Raw genomic sequence first — 24,953 nt, 5'->3', positions numbered from 1 at the left:
TATTATTCATTCCCTCCTGTCTGGGCAGATGCGGTCAACGGCAGATCTTTGTAAGGATGTCACCCCTGATAAGAAATGGTCCAATTATTCAAACAGAACCCTTTGTCCACGTGATAAGCTCTGGCTATAAATGCTTGCCCTGAACATTTGAATGGAATATGTCTTAATATGAGAGCGACTGCAGCTGCTATGAAAGCAAAGACAATTAGGCATGATTGGTTGTCTATCAGCACACAAAGGCATGGCCCCAGTGAGTTTCATTGGAAAAAATAAATTAAGCAAGGCATTACAAGGTGTGACAAAATTATTGCTTTATCAAGCAATAAAAACTGTATACATTTCTACAGATCCACTGGCTGCTTATCATTCTCTACACAGATAAGCTGCACCAATGAAACAATCTCCTTTTTATTCCATCACTGGCCAGTGTCACTGACAAGGTAGCAGGAAGCTTTCATTTGTTGTTTCAACTTTCTTTAATTACAGTCTTATATTTAAAAATTAATTCCATCTGAGGTGATCAAACACTAGCACAAAACATGTACTAAAAGTAGAAAGGGTGGTGTCATGCCATTTTGTTCTTGAAAGTAAGGTTGTTTTGTTGTCCAAGAGCAAGTAGATTGTTTAAAGTGCAATATTATACAAAACTTCATTGGTCCACTGGAGTTCTGCTCAAGTGTCTCCATCTGCTTTCTCCGCCTGCCTTAGCAGCCAGCTGCACCCCCCCCCCCCCCCCCCCCTTGTGTGCATGTGCATGAGTGTGTAAGGGAGAGAGGGTATGTGTGTTTTTGAGAGAAGCAGAGAAGATATAGGTGCATTTGTGCATGTGTGCACCTGCATGATTCTGTTTGCATTTTTCCTATTTGACTTACATGTGTACATAGGCACGCTCATATATCCATACAACCTGTGCTGGGCTAAGCACAGTATGCATGTTTCACTGTGTTACATTACAGAAACTGTTGCTATGAGAAGTGCGGTCACTTCGTTGTCAAGCACAGCTTTCGGTTTTCCCCCTCCCCTTCTGTCTCTCCACCTCTCCATAGAGGAACCTCTTTGGTGCTTTGGCATAGCAGCTGTTTGGTTCAGGTCTTTTCAGCATCAAGCCTCCAATCCCTCCCCCGTGCACCCAGAGGTCTGCTTGGTGGAATCATCCACATACTGTCTACGTTGCCTCACACAATACTGTTTCAGATGTCAGGGCCAGCATGCTTTTCTCAGCGTGTCTTTGCCAAGTATGAGCGTATGTGTGTACTGAATGGGATTAGCCTTTGCATGGCTTTACCCAAGTTTCACTACTCTGAATGAGAGGCCCCCTCATTTACATACATTAGGCATATATTTTACCCATTCATATAGAGGAACGTAAATTCCACTCAGATAATACAGTGTACAGGTGTGTTTGTGTGCATGTTTGTAGTACGAGCTGAGCACAAGGATAAAGTCTTAATTAAATCAAACAGTGTAAACCTGTCCAATGGCTGTAATCAACTGCCCCAGTGTGTCTTATCTAGCCCTGCCAACGGATGCTCTGCCATCTGTTATGTAGATCGATACACTCACATCACAGGAGAAATGGATTAGTGACAATAAAGACCCTCTTTTCTCTCCCTTTCTCTCCCCTTCCTCCTATGCCTTCTGATGTAAATAGACCATATATTCCCCTTTCATGTGCTCCTGGATCTTGTCAATCTAGAACAGGCCTGTAAGGGTGTCACTGTGCATCGTCTAACCAGACACCACTATATCTAACAAGAAGGTGTTGTTGCACGTCATAGCTCAAGTTCTGTCATCAAAGAGTATTTCAATGTAATAATGTAAAAGATCAATGTAGGCATCTTTCTCCTGGATATAATCTCTAAATCATGTCCCTTTTCTACTGTTCTGTAGGTGTTGCACTGCTGTGTGGCCGGCTCCAACTTGCACACCCAACAGAGCCACTACCTCCTAAGCCTGTCAGACTTGTCAACTGACTATGATCTTATGTTGGGTCAGGTTAAGAGTTTTGAGCCGCCACCTTCCCAGACAACCAGCACTGACTTTGGGAGCCTGCTCACTGTAGCTGAGGGTAAGTTCATAAAGCAGTTCTCATCTCCATTTTTATTCTTGCTATGTGGAGGATTTCACTTGCCGGCAACTTAAATGACGCTTCATCGTTCATGTTAGTATGTCCATATTTGAGCAAACACGCGTGAGACAGTAAAAGCTTTGTTGACGGTTAGTTGACAGATGTCACAATCTAGCTCATCCTCAGATGACTGACATTGATCACACTTCGACATCCGTATAATTATAGATTCATTCTACACTTCTGAGGCACCACATACACGTATATTTAGCCCCTAAAAAAGATTAAAGGGAAAAGGAAACTCAAAGCCCATCCATTTGGAGACTCCATTAAATGTCAATATTTTATTAAAAGTATGAAAAGAAAATCAACCATCACAGGGAATGGAATGTTCACATTAGTACTCAGCCCTAGAGAGAAGACCCATTATAGGGTTTTGATAAAAATCTGATCCTTTTTTTCTTTCTTTTTTTGTGACCTTGTGATTCCATTAGTCAATGTATTCCCCTCTCCCCTACTATGTACTGAATTTCTAAAAAGTTGTTATTATTCAAATATACAGAGGACCTCTCTGCTGGAACAATGCTAGAAATGTGAACAGTAGCTTTTGCCAGGAAATTTCACCACACCTCTGTTCTTTTGGTGCACAGCTGCACAGAGTCTTAGAAATAACAAAACACTATCAAAAGGGCAAACCAAAGAGTGCCGGCCTAGTTATATTCATGTCCCCACCTCATATTGATCAAGTCACATCAAAGGGCCAGCACATCTCTAATGCAGCTTGGCCTGCTTTCTAAAGAGCTTTCTCCACTTTGATGGGGGATGATGGTATTGATAGGACTGGCACAAGAGTGCATCTTCTTGTCTTTTTCCCCCACATCACTGCAGAATAATGCACGGCACGCCTTTCACTTGGTAGTAAAAACCTGTGCATTTACATAAATACAATTCAATAAGTAGAGTCCTGTTAAGCAGTCTGTAAAGAAGGTGGTTCTCATTAGCACTCAGCCAGTTCAGATGCTTGGCCATTGTAAGAAGACTCAATGGGCTTTTCAAAGTTGTCTCTCATGATTAGATATTACCTACTAAGAGGTGTGCTCACCAAGCTTTTGTGATGGATGAATAAAGTTCCCCTATTAGTAATCATAAATTAGATTAGGCATGTCGACACACAAATGTGAGGCTTTTCAAATATGGTTAGTAAAGTCTGACATGTTATTTAAGATGGCGGCAGGAGCAGTTTTTTTATTCTAAGTCCATCAGTCACTTTTTACCAATGATCACATTTTAGTGGTCTTACTCTTACATGTCTTCAATTCAGAGACAAAGTCTTTATTTTTATACACCTCTCCTCATCTTCCACCAGAAAAGCGACGTCGGAACATGGAGCTGATACCGTTGACAGCGCGGATGGTCATGACACACCTCGTGAACCATCTGGGCCATCATCCACTGAGTGGTGGTCCTGCTCTTCTCCATAGTCTAGTGAGCGAAAATCATGACAACCCATACGTGGAGTCTTCAGAGCTCTCCTCTGAGGTCTTCAAAAGTCCCAACCTGCAGCTGTTTGTCTTCAATGAAAGCACGCTGGTGTCCTACCTGCAGATTCCTTCTGAGACCCCTACTGTTGGACAGCCCCCCCAACCTTCCTCCCAAGTGCGGGTCATTGTCCGGGACATATCGGGCAAATATTCATGGGATGGCTCAATCCTTTACTGCACCACCAATGAAGACTCTGATGACGTGGGAGTTTTTAATGAAGTTGATATCCCTGTATCAACTACCACAGCTGTCAGTCAAAGCGGGAACCAGCAGAACTCTCCAACAAAGGGGCTGTACAAAAGTAAATGCTCAGTGTCAGACTGCTTTGAGGAGGAAGAAGTAGATATTCTGGATAGGCTTTTGGAGGACCTGGGCCACAGCAGCCCAGAATGCTTGCCCCAGCCACAACTTAGGCTCAACCAGCCTGCCCCCTCACCCCATGGTATGAACCTGGAGCAAGAGAGTGCCATCCTGGAGGCCATTCTGCGTCAGACTCAGAGGGAGGAGGAGCAAGTGAAGAGGTGGGATGCTGACGTAAGCTTTCGGGCTGCCTGCCAGAAGGAACCATCCCACCAGGAACCAAAAGCTCCTTTCTACTTCTGTCGCCTGCTGCTTAATGACCTTGGCATGAATTCTTGGGACCGCAGGTACCTACCAACTAAAATTGGCTACGATCATTTGCCTTATCTGCACATAAGAGGAGTAAAGTGATAAAACAGGCAAAAAATAGTATTTAAAAAGTCATACAGAGTTATTTTGTGTATTTATATTCACTGTTGTCTTTATCATTTGTAAAACACATTTTAAATGTAGCAGAATTACCAGAGAAGAAGTGTAACAAAATTGTTTGAACATCGTAAGTCTATACTTGAACCCAAGTTACTTCCTTAATTTCCCAAGTATCGCAGCTGTTTACTCATTACTCAAAGACTGAAAAGCTGAAGTTAAAAGCACACTGGAGTCTGCAGTGTTCTAATCTCCTCTCCACAGGGTAAAGGTGCCCAGCTGTTTTCACTAAGGTCTTCCTCTCAGAGCCACATCTTTGCAGTGCTTCCCCGAAAATTAAAAGCTTACACCTCTTAATGGTGATGTTGCAACGTGCACACAGCTTGTAGGAGATTGCTTTTTGCACCTGTGCCCACTATGCCCCTGTTAATCTTGACTCCCCAAAAAATGTATTGTAGATAATGCTACTTTTTCAAACAGTTTTCATTGTTGCCACAATACCCATTTCCTGAATTGTGTTTTATGTACAGAATTGGTATTATCATGTCTTAAAAAGCACTCTCTCTCAAACAGGAAAAGTTTCCATTTGTTGAAGAAAAACTCTAAACTCTTGAGAGAACTGAAGAACTTGGATTCCAGACAGTGGTAATTATTTATGTTATATCATGTTCATAATGTGTCCTGTGTCCGTCTTGTGATTTCTGTACATTCTCCTCCTGATCAAAGCCTTGGAAGTCTCCAGCTATCTCTCCTCCTGCCCACTCTTTCAGTTTCTCTCTATGTCCAATCAGTAAGTACTCAACATATCACAAATGACAAGACCTTATTCAAGAAAGTCTTGAGGATTGGACCTTATTCTCACAGATGGTCAGACTTGGTTTGGGCAATTACAAACTGTGTGCAAGCATGCAAAGTGTCCTCCATCTACTCCAGCATGATGTACTGCCATGGAAACAGGGAAAGTAGAGGGGGACTGCTACCTTTTTTAATCTTACTGAAGCTAGAGAGATAATTGAAAAATGTAAGAATTTTTAGTCGCATTCTGTTGTCCTGATTTTATTCATCTCAATTACACTTGCACACAATATTACCTTGCCAAGTAAGGTGTAGTGTTTTGAGTCATTGCATTTTCATGTCAAAGCTTTTTTAAGTGGCTGTCATTTATAAAATTAGCCCCCATTTTATTGTTCTGTTTTGATCATTTTTACTTTTTGTTTTGATCTGAAGCCGAGAGACTCACAAGATTGCAGTCTTTTACATCGGAGAGGGACAAGAGGACAAGTGCTCCATTTTGTCGAACAGCGCCGGCAGCCAGGCGTATGAAGACTTTGTGTCTGGACTGGGATGGGAGGTGAAGACAACCACACCCTCAAATGCACCCAAACAAGCTCTCAGTGTCCACAGTTGGCTCTCATTATTTCCACACAGGTATTCAGGCACACTCGGAACATACTAAATTCTACTTGTATTCCTCAGGTGGACCTGGCCACACATTGTGGCTTTATGGGTGGCCTACAGAGGAATGGCAGCACAGGTTTAACAGCTCCTTATTATGCTACCTCCACTGTGGAAGCTATCTTCCATGTCTCCACTCGTATGCCATCTGATTCTGATGACTGCCTCACCAAAAAGGTAAGAAGTCCTGTTTGTATTTATTATCTCTTTAACATCTTTAATTTTATATTCAGACAACTGCTACTTGTTTATGACATTTGAGTTATTATAAATTGTACTGAAAATTGCCCACCCAAAGTTATCAGGGTTAATCAAGGTAAGAGAGAAATTACTACTTTTCCTGATTGACGCAGTCAAATGGCTACACAGTCCTGCCTGACCATAGCAGTATGTTGATGTAGCTTTCAGCTTTGTGTTAAGCTGTGATCAGGAGGTGTGACTTCAGAGTGCGGGCATTGATTAGTGACCCCAGCCAGGCAGGCCTGAGGAGTAGAGAGTTGCAGGCGCGTGAGTGAAGAGAGGGCATGTGCCGTGGTGGTAATGACTGTGATTCTGCTAGCCCATGCACCCCTCCCTGCGGGCTGTGACCAGGGCCTGGATTCAGCCATTAGCTCTCCCTGCTAGGGCAGGCGCCGGCCGGATGCCGGCAGGATCCTTTTATCCAATTCCTGCTGCCGCCACAGGAGCGATCGATTGGGTTCTGCAGTGGGATTCTGAGCTGTAGTGCACCAGGAGCAGTTAGCACAAAGAAATGAGCTGCAAGGCCCCTGCCCGTGCTGCCAATCTTCTCATACAGAACCCTGCTGAGGAGGGAAATTCATCAGGCTCTCATCATATCCAGCCCCCCTCCAATCCTCTACAGATCTTCACTTCTCCATCTCATAAATAACCCCCTACATCTACAAAACCTATCTGGAACTACTCCTTAGAGACTGTCAAAATTAGACTGAGTAAAGATTTGGACGTCAGTCCTCCAGAAAGGTGCAGGAGGGGCTGCCATGCCAAGAGAGGAGTGTGCTGCAACTCCATTTCTATTCATTTCACCTGGAATTTCTGTCATTTCTGATGCTCACCTTGCACAGATCCACACACCAGCCATAGGCAACAAATAAATTGGCAGTCTGACTGCATGCACGAATGTTCATGAAAAAAAGATTTTGGGGCAGACAGAAGAGAAAGTGGTATGAAGAATTGGAAAGTGTTTTTTTCTGTGGGATGTTTCCCTGTTGTTAAAATGACACTTTTAGTCCAGCAGTCACCCTTTGCTGCCTGTAACCAAAGAGGCATACTGTGAGGGAGCAATGGATGGGGCAATTCTCGCTTGGCAGATTGCCTGTTCGTAGACGATTGTAGGGGAACGGCTAAACCAAAAAGACAAGACGGAAAACCATGAATTCCTCAATCCAATTGTGGGTTTTAGGGCAGTGCAGGCTGCAGCAGTAGCAGCTGGCTTCAGTAATTTGGTTATAGAAGTGACCTGCAGGGTTGGGGTCAGGCTGTGTAGACTGCATACGTGTATGTGCATCTTTGAAAGAGAGAGGGAGCTAGATAAATGTCTTGGCTATCACATTCACCCTCTGGCACTAAAGCTTAACTGGGCTGCTGCAGGTTGTTTTTTATAAGGGGGCTCTTGTGTTCTGGGGTCCTCTGGTCTCCTGTCTCCATGTGTGTGAAGCCCATTTGCTGAGTGGGAGGTCAAATAGGGCTAATTGGACAAGAGCCTTTGACTTGAATCACATTTTATTAAAGAAGTCTCAAACATGTGGATGTTAGTAACAAGGGAGTAAATAAATTGGTGCAGGAGATGATTGTCTTGAGCATAAGCATCCTCATTAAACTTTGATTAAGATCATCCAAATGCTAATATCTTAACCCAAATTAACATGTTGATTGTCTAGTGCAAATGCATATTCAACATTTTCTTTGAAATTGTCCCAGTGACTGACCTGCTTGGTACCTGCTGATCCTTGGACAGACAGACTGCACTGGCAGGCTTCGGTAATCAGCATGCCGTGGATTTGTTTAAGATTACGGTATTACCATAATTAAGGGCTTATAATAGAATGTGCTAATTGCATTTTTGGTGGCGAGGGCATGCTTCTTAATGGCTAATTAGGCCCACCGTACATTGGCGGATGTTTTCTTCTGAGTAGAGGCTCACTTTTCAGTGTCCATGATACCCCAGAAAACATCGCTGGACTACAAGCTTATAAGCTTATAAGTGATCTACCTAGGGAATATTATGTAGCCGTGTCCTTCCATTTTACTTTGGTAAGAGGAAAGCTGTTTACCTATTTCAAACTAGCATCAGCAATTTCCTGTCGTTTAAGTGTATTTTCCTTCCTTGCCTAGTTTCATTTGTGTCTGTGAATAGGGTGGGAATTGGAAGCAATTTAATCTCTGATGGGTAAAGTTAATTGGATTTGAATTATTTGGTTTTAAAATGCTCAATTTCGTGCATTTTGTGTTTGCAATTTGAATTTATAATGAAAAGGCTATAAAAATAGTCAAAACCAGTGCCTGGACATGTATTTTAACCATTGTTTTCAAACTAGGTTTGATTTAAATTACCAACTCAGCTTTTCCTTCCACCTGCTACATTTGTGTTTCATCCTTTTAATACATCAACAGTGCTTGCATCGAAAGAAACATGGTAAAATGCTTTTTGATGTACGTACTGACAAATTTCACTAACTGCATTTTTATATATATTTATGTATTGGCAACTTATCAATTAGCAGTATATTGTAGTACATTGTAGAAGTATCAGGCAACACCTTCTTTATACCTCTTAAACCTCAGTTCACTCCAGAGATGATCAGGGCTGCCTGGAAAACCAATAAACATGCCCTAATCTCACTAAATTTGTGTTCTAGTCATCATCACCATAGCAATGGAAATTACCTGCACTGGCCAGCCTCTTGATTAGGTTGATTTTGTTTGTTTGGCAGCTGCGTCACCTGGGAAATGATGAGGTGCACATAGTGTGGTCAGAGCACACCAGGGACTACCGACGTGGCATCATCCCAACTGACTTTGGCGACGTGCTGATAGTCATCTACCCAATGAAGAACCACATGTTTTTTATTCAGATCATGAAGAAACCACAGGTAAGTCATGACAGCCAGTAGATTTTACTCAGACTGTTGGCAACTAGAGGGTTATAGGAAGGGTGAACTAACGTGTATTACCAATAAGTTACTTTAATTGGCTTTTTATTCAATTTTATTTGAATTCTTATTATTTATTTTTTTCTACCTTATTTCCAAGAACCATAAAGGCTAGATCCAACACTGCACTTATTTTAAGTCCTTTTTCTGGAAGCAGCTCCTTTCTCATATTTCTTATTCACTTTTTGCAGCGTATTGTCTTGTTTTCTCCTCTTGTGGTTTTAATGTAAATAGTCTGAAGTGTCCCCTGTCCCTGCAATGCATAATTACCCACACTGTGGGTCTGTGCTTTAGAAGTGGTTACTATCCTCCTTTTGCTAGCTTTAATCTTCGATCCTCATGGGAGCCACTTTTACATAACAATTCTGCAACAAAGTGTAAAGAAGCTCCTTCGATACTCCGCCTCTGTTTTTTAACACTGAACCCCAAAAGGTTGTAATAATAGTTTTATAAAAAACTTGATTGAGCACTGTCATTATGTGAATGGAGATCACACCACTGACTTGAAAATTCTACCATGTTAACTTGTTGCAACTCCACAAACTTGTAAAGTTAATTCAAGTTGTTACTTTACACAGTGTCAAAAAAAGTTTTCTGGCTTGTGATTAACTTCATTGGTCTGTATCATTTCTGGTTAAATCCACTCTGTGCTTAATTTGACTGGTTATTATTCAAGCTGAACTACCAAGTTGTAGACAGCAGGACCTTTTGGAGAGACTTTGACATTCACGTCAACTTCCAGGTCAACGACCATTGAGCTTCAGTGATTAAGGGCCCGATTCCAATATGCATGAACAGGCGCGTGTACCCACACACACACTCACGGGCTGCTGCTAAAATGCATATTGCCCCTTTGTATTTGTTCGGTAGAGCATTGTTTAGTATTGATTGTCATTTTAATTTCATTTACCTAACATTGATTTGCATTATATATGTGTGGTTGTCATGCAAAGTTAAGTAAAAATCCAATTTCAACTTGAACCCTTGGCCCAAACAGATGGATAAACGGTAAAAAGAAAAGAAAAGAAACACACAATCAGAAGAATCAACCTCTTTACAATAAAAGGAGCCTAAACAAAACAACTTTGGATCAATTTGAAAGGTTTGATGTGTCCTTATTTTTTCTGTATTTTTTCTTAACTTCCCCAGGTTCCTTTCTTTGGGCCTCTGTTTAATGGCGCCATTATTACTGGGAAGCTGCTGCCAAGCCTGGTGCGGGCCACCTGTATCAATGCCAGTAGAGCTGTCAAGTCCCGACTGACACTCTACCAGAGCTTGTATCCTTCACTTACAATGCCTTCTGCTTCATTTTGTGTTTGCTACCCTATACAGGAATTACTTTTTGACAGAAAAATGCAATTTAAAAAAAAAGTCAACCACTGGTTACATTACAGCTGAGCCCATTAAGGCTTTGAGCTCACATTTAGAGCCATTTTTTTAAATGGTTCCATTAAATGTTTAACACAACTGATCTTTAATTTTCAGCACCACCAGTGGCTCATTTGGGTAAATTCATTGAGACATGTGGCGTGGTTGTCACGTCAGCCAGCGTCCTCAGCTGAGTGCTGACGCTGATCTTTATGGGCTGGCTGATTTACATACAGCTATTAGGCTGAGGCTGTTTCACAGCCTGGAGCATCATGGGAGGTTATGTGGAGCTGTTTTGAGCAGAGGCACTGATAATGTGTCATCATCTATCACTACTGTTTTATGGAGCGCAAGGAGAGCCAAAATGAAACATCGTCAACAAATACAAGTGCATACATGCACAATCACACAAACAAATATACACCCTAACTCTCATCTCTCCACCCATCCATCCAACGGTGTGCCGTTAAGAGCATGACTCCAGCTGTAGTTGTCAGTTGGTTTAAAGGGAGTGTAATCACCAATGGAGATGAATTAGCATGTGAATGCCAGCAGCAAAGAGTTGGGGGGTAAGAGGAGGGGCAGAGTCAGGATGGCCCCTGGAGGGGGAAATCTGATATCCCACATCGCCCCGCTCCTTCTCGGACAGCATGTACAGCAACGCCTCACCAGAACCACGCTGCCCCTCTGGTTGTTGCTATAGGAACCTCCCTCAAGGAAGTTCAATTTGGTTGACAGAGTATGTACTGGATTTAAGAAATTTACATTTGTAAAAACTGGTTTTAAACTGTATCTAAAACATGATAGCATTGTCTGTTACAACCAAAGAAGCTTTCTGTCTTTAATTACACAGGGGTGTATGGTGTTTACAGTTGTGTGTGCAAGTATGTATGTGCCTGTATGCTTTTCACAGTGCATCACATACACTGCCCCCCCCCTCCCCCCCCTCCCCCCCCACCACCACCGTGTATCAGGCCCTGTCTGTGTGTCCCTGAGGGCATCCTGAGTGACAGATGTCTGTTACCCGACGCCAAGTGAATTAGCCCAGTGTGACTCTCAGTGCCAGAGGGGGGGCAGAGACAGGGCTGCTCGTCTCTGTGAGCCTCAGGGGGCGGGGGGGGGGGGGGGGTTTGGACAGTACTGGACTTGTGGTGGGCCACAAAAGCCTTACCTGGCATTCCTTAGCAGAGGAGCAGACAACACAAAGGCATGATCTATGAGAGGAGATAAGCGCTGCCTCTGGACTTCTGGCACTGATAGGCAGCCAGGCCTCACACACTCCAAGAGAGGAGATGAATAAATGTGCCAGCCAAAGCTCGCTGCCAGCATTAGTATCTGTTTCTTTCCCGCTGTTTGTCTACCTAAGTAGAGAGGTTGTAAGGATAGACATACTATGTCAACTATTTAAAGTATTGTTGTGAGTACTCTGTTAGGTGAAAACTTCAAAGTTAAGAGAATTGTTATCAAAGAATTTCCTGACTGAGAAAAAATCCAGCGGAGGCATGAACCTGAAACAAAACAGAATCTTTGTGGCAGGTGGTGTTGTTTGCACCAGCCTTTCGAACTCTTCACTCTCCAGTTGTCATTCTTCCAGCTTATGGGGGTATTTATCTGTCACAGGATGGAACAATGACCCAACCTTTTTTATGTGTGTGTGAGGATTTTTCGTGCTTTATGAAAATCCTCATCCTCAGTATACCCCTTCACAATGCCTCAACAATCCACAGTCTGCTCTCTGCCTGTGAGGCCACTCTCCAAGGTAATTAGTTGAATATTTCTTCAAAGAAGGCTATATGACCCCTGTGTGTCCAGATAAAAGGCCAGTATGGCACTGTGGCTCCTTCTCCCGCTCTGTCACAAGGCTCGAGAGGACTCCAGCAGTTTGCTGCAACAATCAGAGTATCGCTCAGGCTAATAGGATTTGATATTGAAAAATGACCGCTCTGAACATTTAAAAAAAATACATGTACAGATAGGCTATGAGTGTAGGCCATTTTCCTCATCACATATTCTTTCTCTATCTCCCTTTTCTTCGTCTCTGATTTCAGTTTAGTTTAATTTAAGCTTTTTTAGACTGTCTCCATCTCTCATTGTCAGTTTGAATTTGTGTCAATTCCTTCTGTCAAGATTTCACCATGGCCTCATGGACATCATATCACAAGCCTTTCACAGACAACTCATAATGTATCATCTATTATTTACGTGCCGGATGGAAAATGCGGCTGGTCTGGCTTTGTTCTAAGTGCAGCTAGTCCACTCTTCACTTCCACATTTTAAATTTTAACCACAAAATGTTCAAGCTAAACCAATTTTATATTTTATCCAACCACCATTCCAATTACCGATTCATCAGCAACAAAGTAGAATAATTGAATAATTGTTTCTCTATTAATGGTACTTATCGCTGCATGCAAAATAACATATTGACTTAAAGGAGACAGTGAGTTTGTTTGTGTCGCCCAAACTCAGCCTCTCTCTGGATTTGTTTACTGTCTGCTGTAAGATGAATGATGAAGATCCTTCATATTGTCACTGACCTAATGTATTTATCCACAAGCTGGGATTCATCTTTCTCTTCATATACACTTGAGTTTGATGTGGCTTCCATCACTCTTAGGGGATATTGTTAAGTGGTGTGTGTGTGTGTGTGTGTTTTTTTTTTGGAGAGGCTGCAAGTTTCTAATAGGTGAGACAGTGAGGAACTGACCTTGATTCAGAGACACAGCCTCCCTACTGGATGGAATCAATAGTTTTTGCACACTGCCCTTAGTCCCAATCCTCTGTACTGACACACACACACAAATCCATCTCCAGGCTACAATCAATAACCATAATCTGTTTCTGCCCATCGGCAGTCATGCGAGCCAGGCTTTTAGGTATTGTATATGTGTGTGTGTGTGTGTGTGTGTGAGAGAGTTGTGCAGTAGCAAAAAAAAAAAAAGAGAGAGCCTAAATCTTTTTAGGGGAACCCAGAAAGTTGCTGAATGACATCCATGTTTTGATGCTTATGTGAGCATCTCTACAGTCCCCCACCTTCCCCGTTCACCAAAACGAGATGTACATAACTTCAATGGATGTCTGCTGAAAAACCAATGGACGTTATATATATATGACATCCTGTGTTCAGTCTTTTGTGTGCTGTAAAGCCCCCCCCACCCCACCCACCCCATAATTATTGCAGTCACTGCATTGACAATGACACATTCTCACACCCCTTCTGAGCAACTTATTGTCCCACTCTCACTGTGTCTTTGTTGAAGAGCAATGTGTTCTTTTGTATACTGTAAGATTCTTTACCTAGCAGAGATGAAAGTGCGCCTGTATGCATGATAGGATGTCATGAATAGGATCTGCCATGTTAGTGTTGTCTCACATGAATTATTTAGCATCACTGATAGGTCTAATTTGCCAGCTGTTGTGCCATAACTGTCGGCAGTCTCATAGATAATACTCAGCAGCCTATATCAGTGTGGAACACAGTGCTTGACTGGGCACAGTGAGACGCCAAACCTGACATTATTTGCTGGATTCACGTAATGGTCTGAGCTGCTTTGAGTAAAACTAGCCAACTTCCTGTTTATGTAAAACATGGCTGACCACATAAGGGTGGAAAATATGTTGCAAATAATACCAAGTAAATCTTCAATTGAGGCTAAAGAAATCACCATACTTGTCGCACTAAAGTGTATTTGTATTACTAACTCAACCTTTTAGTTGGGGGTTGGTGAGGAGGCCAATTCTGACTTTGAGTGTACTTTCTTGAAGTGGCCTGGTTTGGGTGAAGGCTGGCATTGGCTTTGATGGAGCGGGTGTGAGTTCACACAGTATTTTAGGGGCTACACAGAGAGAAGGGGGTGTTGTCCCTGGCCCCCCTCCTCACCGAATGTTTTAACCTAATCCCATTATCAGTGTAGCGCACTGCCTCCCATCTTTTTCCCCTCCTTATCCCTACCCCCTCCCGCCCTTCTCTCCAGCTGACCAGCTGTTCCTGCAGGGATTCACGACAATGTCGATGTGTTCAGATCACTGAGTACCCCCAGTCTACCCCACCAACCCCCCAAACTCGCATAGAAATACACACAGCGCAGTCCGTGCACAACCAAAGCAATTGCCTGTCCCAGTGCTTGGGCTCAGGAAGGCCGAGAGGGAGGAGGGTGTTAGTTGGGGAAGAAGGGGGTAGCTCCAGGGGTGAGGAGAGGGTGAGGAGGGGGAAAGCACAGGCCTGTCAAACCAAGAGCCCTGACTCAGGAGGCAGTTCAGCTCGGATGGCATATGGCGTCTAGCTTCATACAACATGCAAAAGTATTCTCTCTCTTTGCCCCCCCCCCCCCCCTCTGTCTCCCTCCCCTGCTGCTCATGCAGAATGACTCATAGCATTACTCATTTTTTTTCTCCATCCCCCACCCCCCAACATCAGTTCCTCCTCCTCCTTGCCACCCAGCCTGTAACAAAAGGCGTCCGCTGCATGGCACCAACACCCTGAAAGCCCTGGAGGCCCAGCCCATCCCTGCCTGCACTCTGAGGTCTGAGCCGTATGGGCGCTGCCCCTTTTAAACACAGGTAGAGCAGGCGTGGAACCAGACGGCCAACAGCAGGGACCCAGAGCCCCGCCTGGGGAAGTGTACACACACTGCTGGTGTCAAACTGTTGTGCCTGTTAGTGAAATTGTGAATTTGTGTACCTATATAGAAGCTGCTTCCATTCTAATGCCTCTGCCATTACAAAGGCTATTATTTATTAATTAAAAAAAATTAAACCACAATGATAAAAAAGGAACTTTTTTATTTATTTTTTCTTAAATTGACCTTTAAATGTTGTTTAACCATGCTGTGTCACATTGTGGCCACTTAGGAAAAATCTGCCATTTCTTCCAATTATAAGCTCATTAGATTCGATTCCTACAGGTATATCAGCAGAGTTGACAGTGTGACTGTCATTCCCTTTTTTGTATTTTGCATACACATGAACAAAGAAGACTTGTAATTGAGTGATGATCCAAAATTGGTTGTGCATATATTTAAGGGATGACTGAGGTTTTTGGTTTGATATCAACACTCATCAGTACCAGAACCTTTGTACGAGGTTGTACATAAAAACATTAATAGCCATGCTTAGTTTCAACAAGAAATTACATTCCTTAAGTGGCTTTCTTGCTTATGGATCATTGGTCTCTGTCCATCTGCCAAAATACCCTAAAATAAGTGTCACCACTGGATTAGAACCAACTAAGAAGCAATGTGATTGATATGTGGTGGTGCTGTTTGAAACATGCGGGTAAAAACTGTCTGTCTGCTTTAAGTGATAAGCATCCAGCTAGCCATTCCATCTGTTCCCCCTAGTCCTGTTTAATTAATGAACTTTCTTTCTCCGCCCCGTAGCCAACCAGCTCTACACTAAAGGAAAAGCTGTTGGCTCTTCAGGTTATCCAAATGGGTGCATGTGTTCTTGCCCCCCCCCCCCCCCCCCCCCCCCTCCTCAATGGGTGCGTTCTCATTGATTAGTTATGTTTTTTTTTCCGCCTCTTTTGTCTAGGGTTCTTGAAGGGAGGGTTAATGAGCTTCCTGGTAAACTGAATCGCTTGGAATCTGGAGATACATGGGAATAATGTTGTCTTTTTTTGTGTTGTTGTTGTTGTTGTTGTTGTTGTTTGATGGACTTGGCAGAGATTTGAAGCCTGGTGCCACCGTGTGTGTGTTTGGGTTTATACATCGATGATAATGTGTGTTTGTTGTGAATGTGTATGAGGCGGGGTATATTGTATTTCTGCTGGTCCATTATTCTTCTTTAGAGGCAGGGAATCTGGAACTCTCTTTAACAGTCATCTCTGTCACGATTCATCTTTCAGCCATCTCAGCAAAACTCTTGTCCTGTCCTCCTTTAAACACCAACTATTCCCCTTCTTTTATGTCCCCTCTTCCTTCCATGTCTCTTGTTACAAGGCAGTGGACAGGCCTTTGTCCAGCTGAGGCTGCCCTCTTTTGTTTGTGCGGCCTTTTTTATCCTTGTGCTAATCGCCATGGTCGTGTGCCTGAGTTAGACCCCATATTTCACGCTCAGCTCTCCTTTGTTTGACACACCGCCCCTGATAAGAATCCCAATTCTAGGGCCCCTCTGATATTGAAATCCAACAGCGGTGTAGAGAGAGCCTTCAATCATCCATTATCTGTGCTCCAGTGATTACCATTCAATCTCCCAGAGTCCATGCTCCTCATCACCGGCCCCAGAGCTGAGGCCATCCCCTGAAAGAAACTGCAAGCCTTAACGGCAGTGTCACATGCAAGCATATCCATAGATATTTCCGACGCTGTCTCGAGACAGCCTCGCATTTAATGCTGCTGGGAAATGTCACTGAAATGTCACTCATCATTCTCCACCGGAATCTCTTGGTCTCTGATGTGGCCCTAGGTTTTTCAGGACTCTTGTGCAGACATCTTCTGACATTATTGGGTCCCTTTGTCCCTAAATGGCCATGAATTTTCTATTTTTTTCATGGCACTAGTGTTGCTCTTATTCTTTCTACATATGGCTGCCTTGCTTATATTGTCACAGACTTAATTGGCTGTTTTAAGAAAGTATTAGTTGATTATTTATAAGTTGCACATTAATGCCTCTTTAAATGGTTCAAAGGCAGTGCCTGCTCTTCTGTTGGCCTGTGTCCATTGTTCTCTTTTAGAGGATGTCCTTGTGCCTTGCAACATTTGCATTTTTGCACTAAATGGAATTTTCTGCATTGACAAACAAGGCAAGGCAAACAAAGCCCTAACAAAACAAAATAATTTAAGTATGCATCTCTGTGCATTGTCTGCCTCTTCTTACAGTGAGAGCAGCCTTTGATGTGTTAATATGAGCAGTCTCTGTATTTTATTTTCAAGTGGTGGTTGTGGCTAGAAGAGATCTACTTGGACGAATCTTCCCGTGTCTTATACCAGGCTGTAATAATATTGAGTTTGATGTCAGACGAAGAGTTAGTATTTGATTGGCGGTTGCAGACACAGAAACAACATAATGTAATGAGATCCTCTTATCTAAAAAATCTATATGTATCTTTTTTCATTGTACATATTAGAATTTAGTCTTATACAACGCATGATTAAAATTATTATGTCCACAGCATTCATACGGCTTAGTCTTATTATTATGACTATAATGTAAGAATGGCTTTGTGCTGCAGACGTCCACTTATCCCACACTCTCTATTTAGATACACAATAGTCCTCAGTACCTTTGTTTAATGTAGTGTACACATCTTCATTAGTTATGTATAGCTTCTAATTACTATTGATGAGACTCTGGCTGATTGGGGTACAAATCTATAGCTTTTGTTATTCTAATGAGTATTATTTATCCTTAGATCTTCAAGCCAGGGGGCTTTGGAATTGGGCTTTATGCAGACAGATATAGCCAGGCCGCTCTAGCTACACCCACTTGTTTTTGTATCTGCCGACTTTGACAAAATCCAGTTTGCCTCCCCCCACATCATCACAAGTCTGTGTGGATGTATAGCACTTCCCGCTCCTCCATCTGTTTTTGTCCACCCATGAAAAGGTCCATTATAATCTGCAGGATGCACAGTTGACGTGCTGCTAGCTCCGTTTGAGCCAATCAAGGGAGCACACTGAACTTAGACTACAAATCCAAGAGGCCCCAACCCCTCCCTCGAGGTCACTTTTATTATCCGGGGCTCTCTGCTAGAGATCTTGTGTTGAACAAGTTTTTATAACAACATTGTCTCTATCATTCCTTTTCCACTACAAAAGCTTCAATTCTGAATGGAGCTCTATGTATGCCCACTGGATGATGGCAGACTCCTTGTTAACCCTGGAGTGACTAGCTAATGTCATTGAAGGAGGGCCACCTGGCTGTGAGACTGTACAGTCAGCTGCCACCGAAGGGCCAGAATATGAGACAACCAGGTGTTGGGCTCCAGCCCCCCTAATTGTTGCCATGTAATAGCCTGCTTGACTGCACAATATAGCCCAGGGGCGAGGATTAGGAAAAAAGATGTTGCCAATTCAGAAGTCCATTTTTTTCATTGTGTCAAGATTTTGTCTGCATGTTTATTTGTTTTCATATGTGTATGTATATACATATATGTACATGTATATACTGTGTGTATATATATATATATATATATATATATATATATATATATACAGTGTACATATGTACATTTCTGTATATATGTATAAATATATATTCCTTCAAAATGAAAAAACTTTTATATCTAAAAAAACTTTTATCTTGAATTTTTCACTTTTAAAACAATTACAACAAATGTATCTGATTTCTGCAAATGTCATTTTCAAACTAGTACATATGCCATTTTAATCACAATGGTATTTATTGAAAAATGTCCTAAATCAAAAAAGGAGGGCAAATTAAAATCCCCTTGCCCTCAGTAACTATAACCCTTTCTGTGCTTTCACCACAGCTGTGATCATGTGTAACCTAATATGCACTAGCACTAATCATTACCATTCCCACTAAATGCCTGTCATTTTGCATAAAGCCAGGCAGACTAATTGGCCCGATGAACCTTTCATAGAGGGGGCAATAAAGGAACAAGAGACTGTGCAGCATGTCTCAGTGGAGAAGCAGCCTGAGATGCTTGGCGTTAAGGCATCACAGTTATTCTGTTGCACATGCCACAAACATCATTAAAATTGCAAAAGCCTCTGTTCATTTTGTTTTAATATTTCATCAGTGCTTGTCTGAACGGTGTTAACGTATGGTTAAAATCAGAGCCATTTGGCATGACCCAGAGTTGGCCCTTATCCTTGAGTAACTTAAGTGTCACTGTTTTTCAGATGTCCCAAATAGATTATAGAACATCAGGGCGCTGGTTGTGCTTCTTTGAGCTGGGAACAGGTGGGCAGAAACTGATTTAGGGTCTGTATCCTGATAATTATTATCACAGTATAAATTTCATCATTAAACTTTGAGGAAAGAAAGGTGAAATGCCTCAAAAGCAATCAGATGGATCTCGATCAAAGTCAAGGTCCAGGGTGCTCTTTTCTGTTTCATCTTTGACTTTTTATTAAAAGTTCAAATTGAGATCAGATAGATGCTCTTGTTCCCTGTCTCGATTCTGAACAATTCAAATATCAGGAACTGAAGAAAAAAATATGACGCGTATTCACCTCAGATAGCTCATAAGATGCACACCTTTGTCCTGACCTAATAATGTTTCCAGAAGGCTGAGGCATTCATGTCACCCTGGCCATCATCACTGACAAAGGGGACCTTCAGAGAGAACTCTCACCCAGTGACAGAACTGTATCTGTTAATCTTCTTCCCTATGAGCCTTTTTGCTCATCTTATTATGACTTTCTGTTAATGCACGGTGGAGGCCTGTGTGACTGTCTGGCTATAATGGGCCTGTGTTTGATTAATCATGTCGATCCATTGTGTTTCACATCTAAGGCTGCTGTGTTACGACTCATCAATGGAGACCAGAGTCCTTTGAAAAAGAGATTGGTAACAGACTCAGCTCATCTGAATACACAAGCCCAGCAGGCTTTGATGGTCATGTTGTGTTAAACAACAAATTGTGATTATGATGTCACCAGGTAGCTTGTGGCCATACGGTTTCTCTGTGTTGTGAACTTGTTGCTTCATCATTTATATGCTGCAAAGCCCCAACAACCAGTAGGTCTGAACAAAGTTTAGAGGTCAACATTGACTTTCTTGTAGGTGCTTGTCTTTTGATTTGTTGTGGAGCAGCAATCGATTTTAAGTGTCCCCAAGAGGAATGGTGGGTTGCCAGAGATGTGAGAAAATGGGTGACTACTTCAACCAGTCAAGCTCATAAATACACTGCTCATGCCAGCTAGCAGACATCAGATTTTGTCTGCTGCAATGGCAAACCTGCGTGAACTCACTGATAGGCAGTGATGATGTCATATGTTAGGAGTGATGTCAGAGCCATAATTTCCCATGCCGCTGTCTGAATGCCAGATGGACGGTAGAGAGGTGTGGAGGTTGGAGCTTAGAAAGCTCTTGCTGTGAGAAACTCACCCCTCAGGAGGTGTCATTAACCTGGGCTTACTGTTTGACCCGACTCCTTTGGGGCTCCTGAGCTCCTGTTTCCTGGACCTCCTCCTAATTAGGCTACTTGTTAAGACTCTCTGAAAGCAGCTATTTCTCTAGAGCATGTAATGTTGTGTATTTCTATGCACACCCAGAAAATGGACATACAAACACCTCCACTCATCATAATGCATCTGTGACACATTCAGACATTTTCTGTCCTGCTGCTGTGTCTACAGCAAAAAGCTGTTTAATGAGACACCAGGGTTTGAGTAGCTGCCGTATAAAATGTGAATGGGACACACACACCAACACGATACAGTCACCCTACTGGCAGGTTTCTGTCATATACACTTTCACTCCATCCATCTCAATCTGTTGTTCCTTCCCTCTCTGCCATTATTCCAGCAGCCAGCTTTATTGCCACATTCACTCTCTCTTTTTCTCTCTCAATGTCTCTCCATCTAAATGTCTCTGTCTTCCTCCCCGTTTTCCCATAATCACCTCACACCTCTAAGGGCCTCTGCTGAGACGAGCTTCACACCTCAGCTCTCGCTGTGACAACAGGTACCGCTGGCACTCACCGCCTGGCCTCTCTCCAATCAACACCTGCTCGGCTTTATCCCTCTTTCTTCCCATCCTCTTTTCTGTCTCTCTCCTCCCTCTATTCCATCTCCACCTTCTTTCTCCATAGTTCTATCCCTTGTTTTTGTGTCTCTACCAGTGCATTTCCCTGTTCTCATTTCCCAGCCTTTTATTGTCATTTGATGCCACTTTTGTCCTTTCCCATAATGAGTAACAGTTCATCCATATGCAGTCTAATTTGCGTCTCTATAGCAATTCCTCTGGGAGAAGGCACTGTTATCCCCTGTTGTTTTTAAGCAAGATCAACTTACACCAATTTGCTGCCAATACCACTTATGGTAGCCAACAGCAACCTGTATGAAAGTCATTTAAAGGTGTGTCCGACCAATGTTTTCCTTAGATCATTACTCAAATTAAACACCTTTTCCCTCTTAATTCACCACTGATCCGAAGACACAACCTCTGAATATATATAATGGTTGGAAAGTAATTGTGTTATCCAGTAACATGCATAGAGTGTGTACATGTTCTTCAACAATTAATAATGAAAAACATAATGACAGCTTTTTTTTTTACCCTGCTTACACTAGCAACCAAGCACCCCAACATCCCTTCCTCTTAACAGGGCAATTATGTGACTGCTTGGAGTCAATGGTGCTGTGAGCTACTCCTGAGCTCCTCTCCTCATCAAGGTCAAGCTGATTGGCCCAGGTTAATGGGCAGATGTGGGGCTAAGAGAGGAGGGGGTCAAGCACCTAGTGGCACCCTCCACCTCATCTATAAACTGTCCCTCTTCACTACAAGAGCCCCTTTTGCCAGCAGTGCTTCTACAAACAGGATTAACCTTGGCTGCTGTTGGGGAGGCCCAGTAATGGTTTCCCCCCTTGCAAAAGGATTCTTTAGTTTTCATTAAAGTCTCTCACAGACTTTTGTCAGCATTCCCCCATAACCAGTGTTGGTAACTGGGATATATAGCGCTGGACTTCATTTAAATGTTCCTCAAGTAAAACTTCACTGATGCGGTTTGATGGTCAGTCATATATCCTCTTCAAGGATGAGGTAAAGCCTACAGTTATAATGAAAAAGTTTTTTTTTTTTTTTGTTAAGGAAACTTACATAATGTTAGTATGTGAATGAGCCCTCCTCTTCAAACCTGTCTGATCTCCTTGTAATTGTTTTTTGCCATCCCACACTGTCCCAAACAGGGTTCCTGTCTGATTTTTCCTATTAGCCCAGCTTCCTCTGCAGTAACTTCTCTGCTGACAGTCTGACTCAGATGAAGCTTTAACAGTAAATCCAAATTCAAATCTCATGTTTTCAAGCTAACTTTCAGTTAGTTTATTATTATTGGTCACTTAAAGCTTTAGGTGTTCCCAATTTATAGATAATATTCTCATCCTATATTTACATTCTCCATTTTTTTATGATTTTTGTCACTTGTATGTTTGACATGGAATAGTGCATGACTTTCAGTTTTGTACCAGGGATCGCTCCTCTGTGAGTGTTCTGTTGGTGTCTTCCCTTTCTACCGACAGTTTTTCCTTGTTGAAATGATCTGTGTGAGGTTGATAGATGCTGCACAGATTTCCAAGCATATTGTAATGTATCATAGTGGGCTATGTGAAGACATTTTACTTCACTTGCCTGCTTTCTAGCCCTCTTGTTAGTCAGGGATCTAAGCTTTAGAGACAGAAGTCAAAATAATAAAAGCATCCTTGACAAAAGGGCAGGCAGGAGTCACCCTCACTTTTTTTCGTCCTCTGACTTCTGTGACTTCGAAGTGGACAGAATGGAGATTAAGTAGTGAAATGTCAGTATGGAGCTTCTCAAGACCCCTACTAATGCTCCTTTGCATAATCTAGACCTTCACCCTCTGCCCTGCCTTCAACAGATAATCAACAGATTATCCATGTGTGTGAGAGTCTCTGGGTCTCTTTCTGTCTGTATATTTAGTTCTTTATTTGTGCAATAGTTACTTAAGGAAGGTTAAGATTACTAAGAATATGTCTCAGTATATTCTTATTTTGTAATAATAATGCATCAAACAGGTTCTTGCCTTAACATTTTGGTTTGAAGCCTTCCAGTCCCTGTTGCTCAAACCATGCATATTACATGATACTACAACCAATGCAATTCACTGTTTGAGGTTTCCAGTGTTGCTCCTTGAATCCTTGGATTTCCATTTGGTAAGCTCCAGATGGCTTGTCACACAGGGGTCATGTGGTTCTTAAACTATTTTAATAAGAACCTTTTTAAGAATCTATTCTATGTCTTAACACAGCACTGGTCTAACTGAAGCTCTTGAATATCCCTGTTGGATTTTACGTTAGAAGTGTGGGACATTGGATTGACAAATAGGAAACGTTTCTTTCCTAACTATAGCAGAAGATAGTTATCTTGCAAAGAGTTAAATGAGGTCAATCTTTACTAAACCTTTGTTATCATATTAATTGAGTTTAACAGGTTTGCATATTTCCCATTACACTAAGTGCCTTTATCTTAAGGTGGATTGACGGAAGTCATGAAATGTCCCTATCTCCTGTGTGTGTGTGTTTAAAGATGTGGAGTGTGTCAGAGGCCAGTGATGGCGTGAGGCCCTTTGTCAGCAGGGACACTGAGAAGCACAAAGACGATTGCTGGATGGTATGGATGCTGCTCTCTAGAGAGACACCAGTTCAAAGGTCAACAAAAGCTCTTTTAAGGAATGGTGTGTGGTTGGGGTGTGTGTGTGTGTGTGTGTGTGTGTGTGTGTGTGTGTGTGTGTGTGTGTGTGTGTGTGTGTGTGTGTGTGTGTGTGTGTGTGTGTGTGTGTGTGTGTGTGTGTGTGTGTGTGTGTGTGTGTGTGTGTGTGTGTGTGTGTAAACACCAATGTGTGAGCATGTGTATGTGTCTAGATTGTGGGTGGGGTTATGCAAGGCTCAAAATGGATCCCAGTGGACAGGCGGGTCCCTGTGGACGGAGAGAAGAAGGGAGAGAGATGATGATGAGGGTTGGTGGTGGTTGGACGATGGGGTCCAGCAGGGATTGAGCAGCCTGCTAATGAAGAGCCATCTGAGGCCTCCATTCACCTTGAACATGGGCCACTGCAGCTGCCCTGACCTTGGCTTTGATCCATAAAGATGCTTGACCCCACCATTCCCCAAAAGTACTACACCCCCCCCCCCCCCCCCCCGCCATCTGGACAGCAGGCATGCATATGTATACATACATGCACAGATACATATGCATGTACACGCAGGCTGACTCATACACATACACACATATGTTGTTTTATTCTGTCTTGTGATGTTTGTTCAGCAACATACAGCATTGTTTTGTTTTGGCAAGTTAGCAGCATAATTGACCTGTAAAATTGTTGACTGCTGTACTGTATGTGTTTTGGATAAGCAACTACTCACACACCACATGCCAACCACAAGTCCCTTTCTTTGTCTTCACTTGTGACAGAAGAGGGAGAGGGCAAGCAAGGAACAGGCTGTTATCCATTTAAAAAACATTAGCCCAAATGTGTAAATGTTGTAGTTAATAGTCTGGATCTGAGATTTTTTTCTCCTCCCTACCTCCCTAACCACAACCTAAATGTCTCTACAGTCATACTGACTAAACTTATTTTACATCAACTCGCTCACTGACATTTCTTTCCTCATTAGAACCCCAGTGGTTGTCATGCTCCTTAGATATTGCATTTATTTCTCTCTCTTCTCTCTAATAAGAAGTCAGCAGTGTGGAACATAGGGGTTCCTTGGAAATTCCCAAAGTGGTGCAAAACACTCTCCTCCCACACACCGGCTTGTCTTGCATGTCTACCCAGTTTAGCTGTAAATGACAGTTATGTCATGGGTGACTTAAGTTGCTTTCCATCTGTGGAAATGTAGACCTGCCTGCATTTTTCTTTTCATCTATGCCATCACAAGCTTTATGAGAATTGTTCATATCTCTGAATACAGTGACGCTTTATTCAACACAGTAAGGGAGTTCACCAGAAATAATTTTAGAACACACAATATTTG

General features: G+C 42.5%; 1 protein-coding gene across 8 annotated transcripts in view; it reads left to right on the top strand.

Annotated features, from left to right (window-relative positions):
* The window catches only part of ralgapa2 (Ral GTPase activating protein catalytic subunit alpha 2), a 93,475-nt gene that overhangs the window by 57,947 nt on the left and 10,575 nt on the right, over window positions 1-24,953 (top strand). For all 8 annotated transcript variants that reach the window (XR_010669079.1, XM_065966078.1, XM_020645036.3 and 5 more), the window contains 7 exons: window positions 1,891-2,068; window positions 3,435-4,257; window positions 4,910-4,981; window positions 5,564-5,687; window positions 5,813-5,968; window positions 8,743-8,901; window positions 10,111-10,238. Coding sequence is in view for 7 of the 8 variants with exons in the window: in XM_065966078.1 (XP_065822150.1) it covers window positions 1,891-2,068; window positions 3,435-4,257; window positions 4,910-4,981; window positions 5,564-5,687; window positions 5,813-5,968; window positions 8,743-8,901; window positions 10,111-10,238 (1,640 nt within the window). In the remaining variant the exon portion in view is untranslated. The remainder of the gene's footprint in view (window positions 1-1,890; window positions 2,069-3,434; window positions 4,258-4,909; window positions 4,982-5,563; window positions 5,688-5,812; window positions 5,969-8,742; window positions 8,902-10,110; window positions 10,239-24,953) is intronic.

The sequence above is a fragment of the Labrus bergylta genome, chromosome 18, assembly GCF_963930695.1.
Source record: "Labrus bergylta chromosome 18, fLabBer1.1, whole genome shotgun sequence".
Lineage (NCBI taxonomy): Eukaryota > Metazoa > Chordata > Actinopteri > Labriformes > Labridae > Labrus > Labrus bergylta.
The sequence above is the reverse complement of the archived record's forward strand: the minus strand, read 5'-3'. Positions and strand labels throughout refer to the sequence as shown.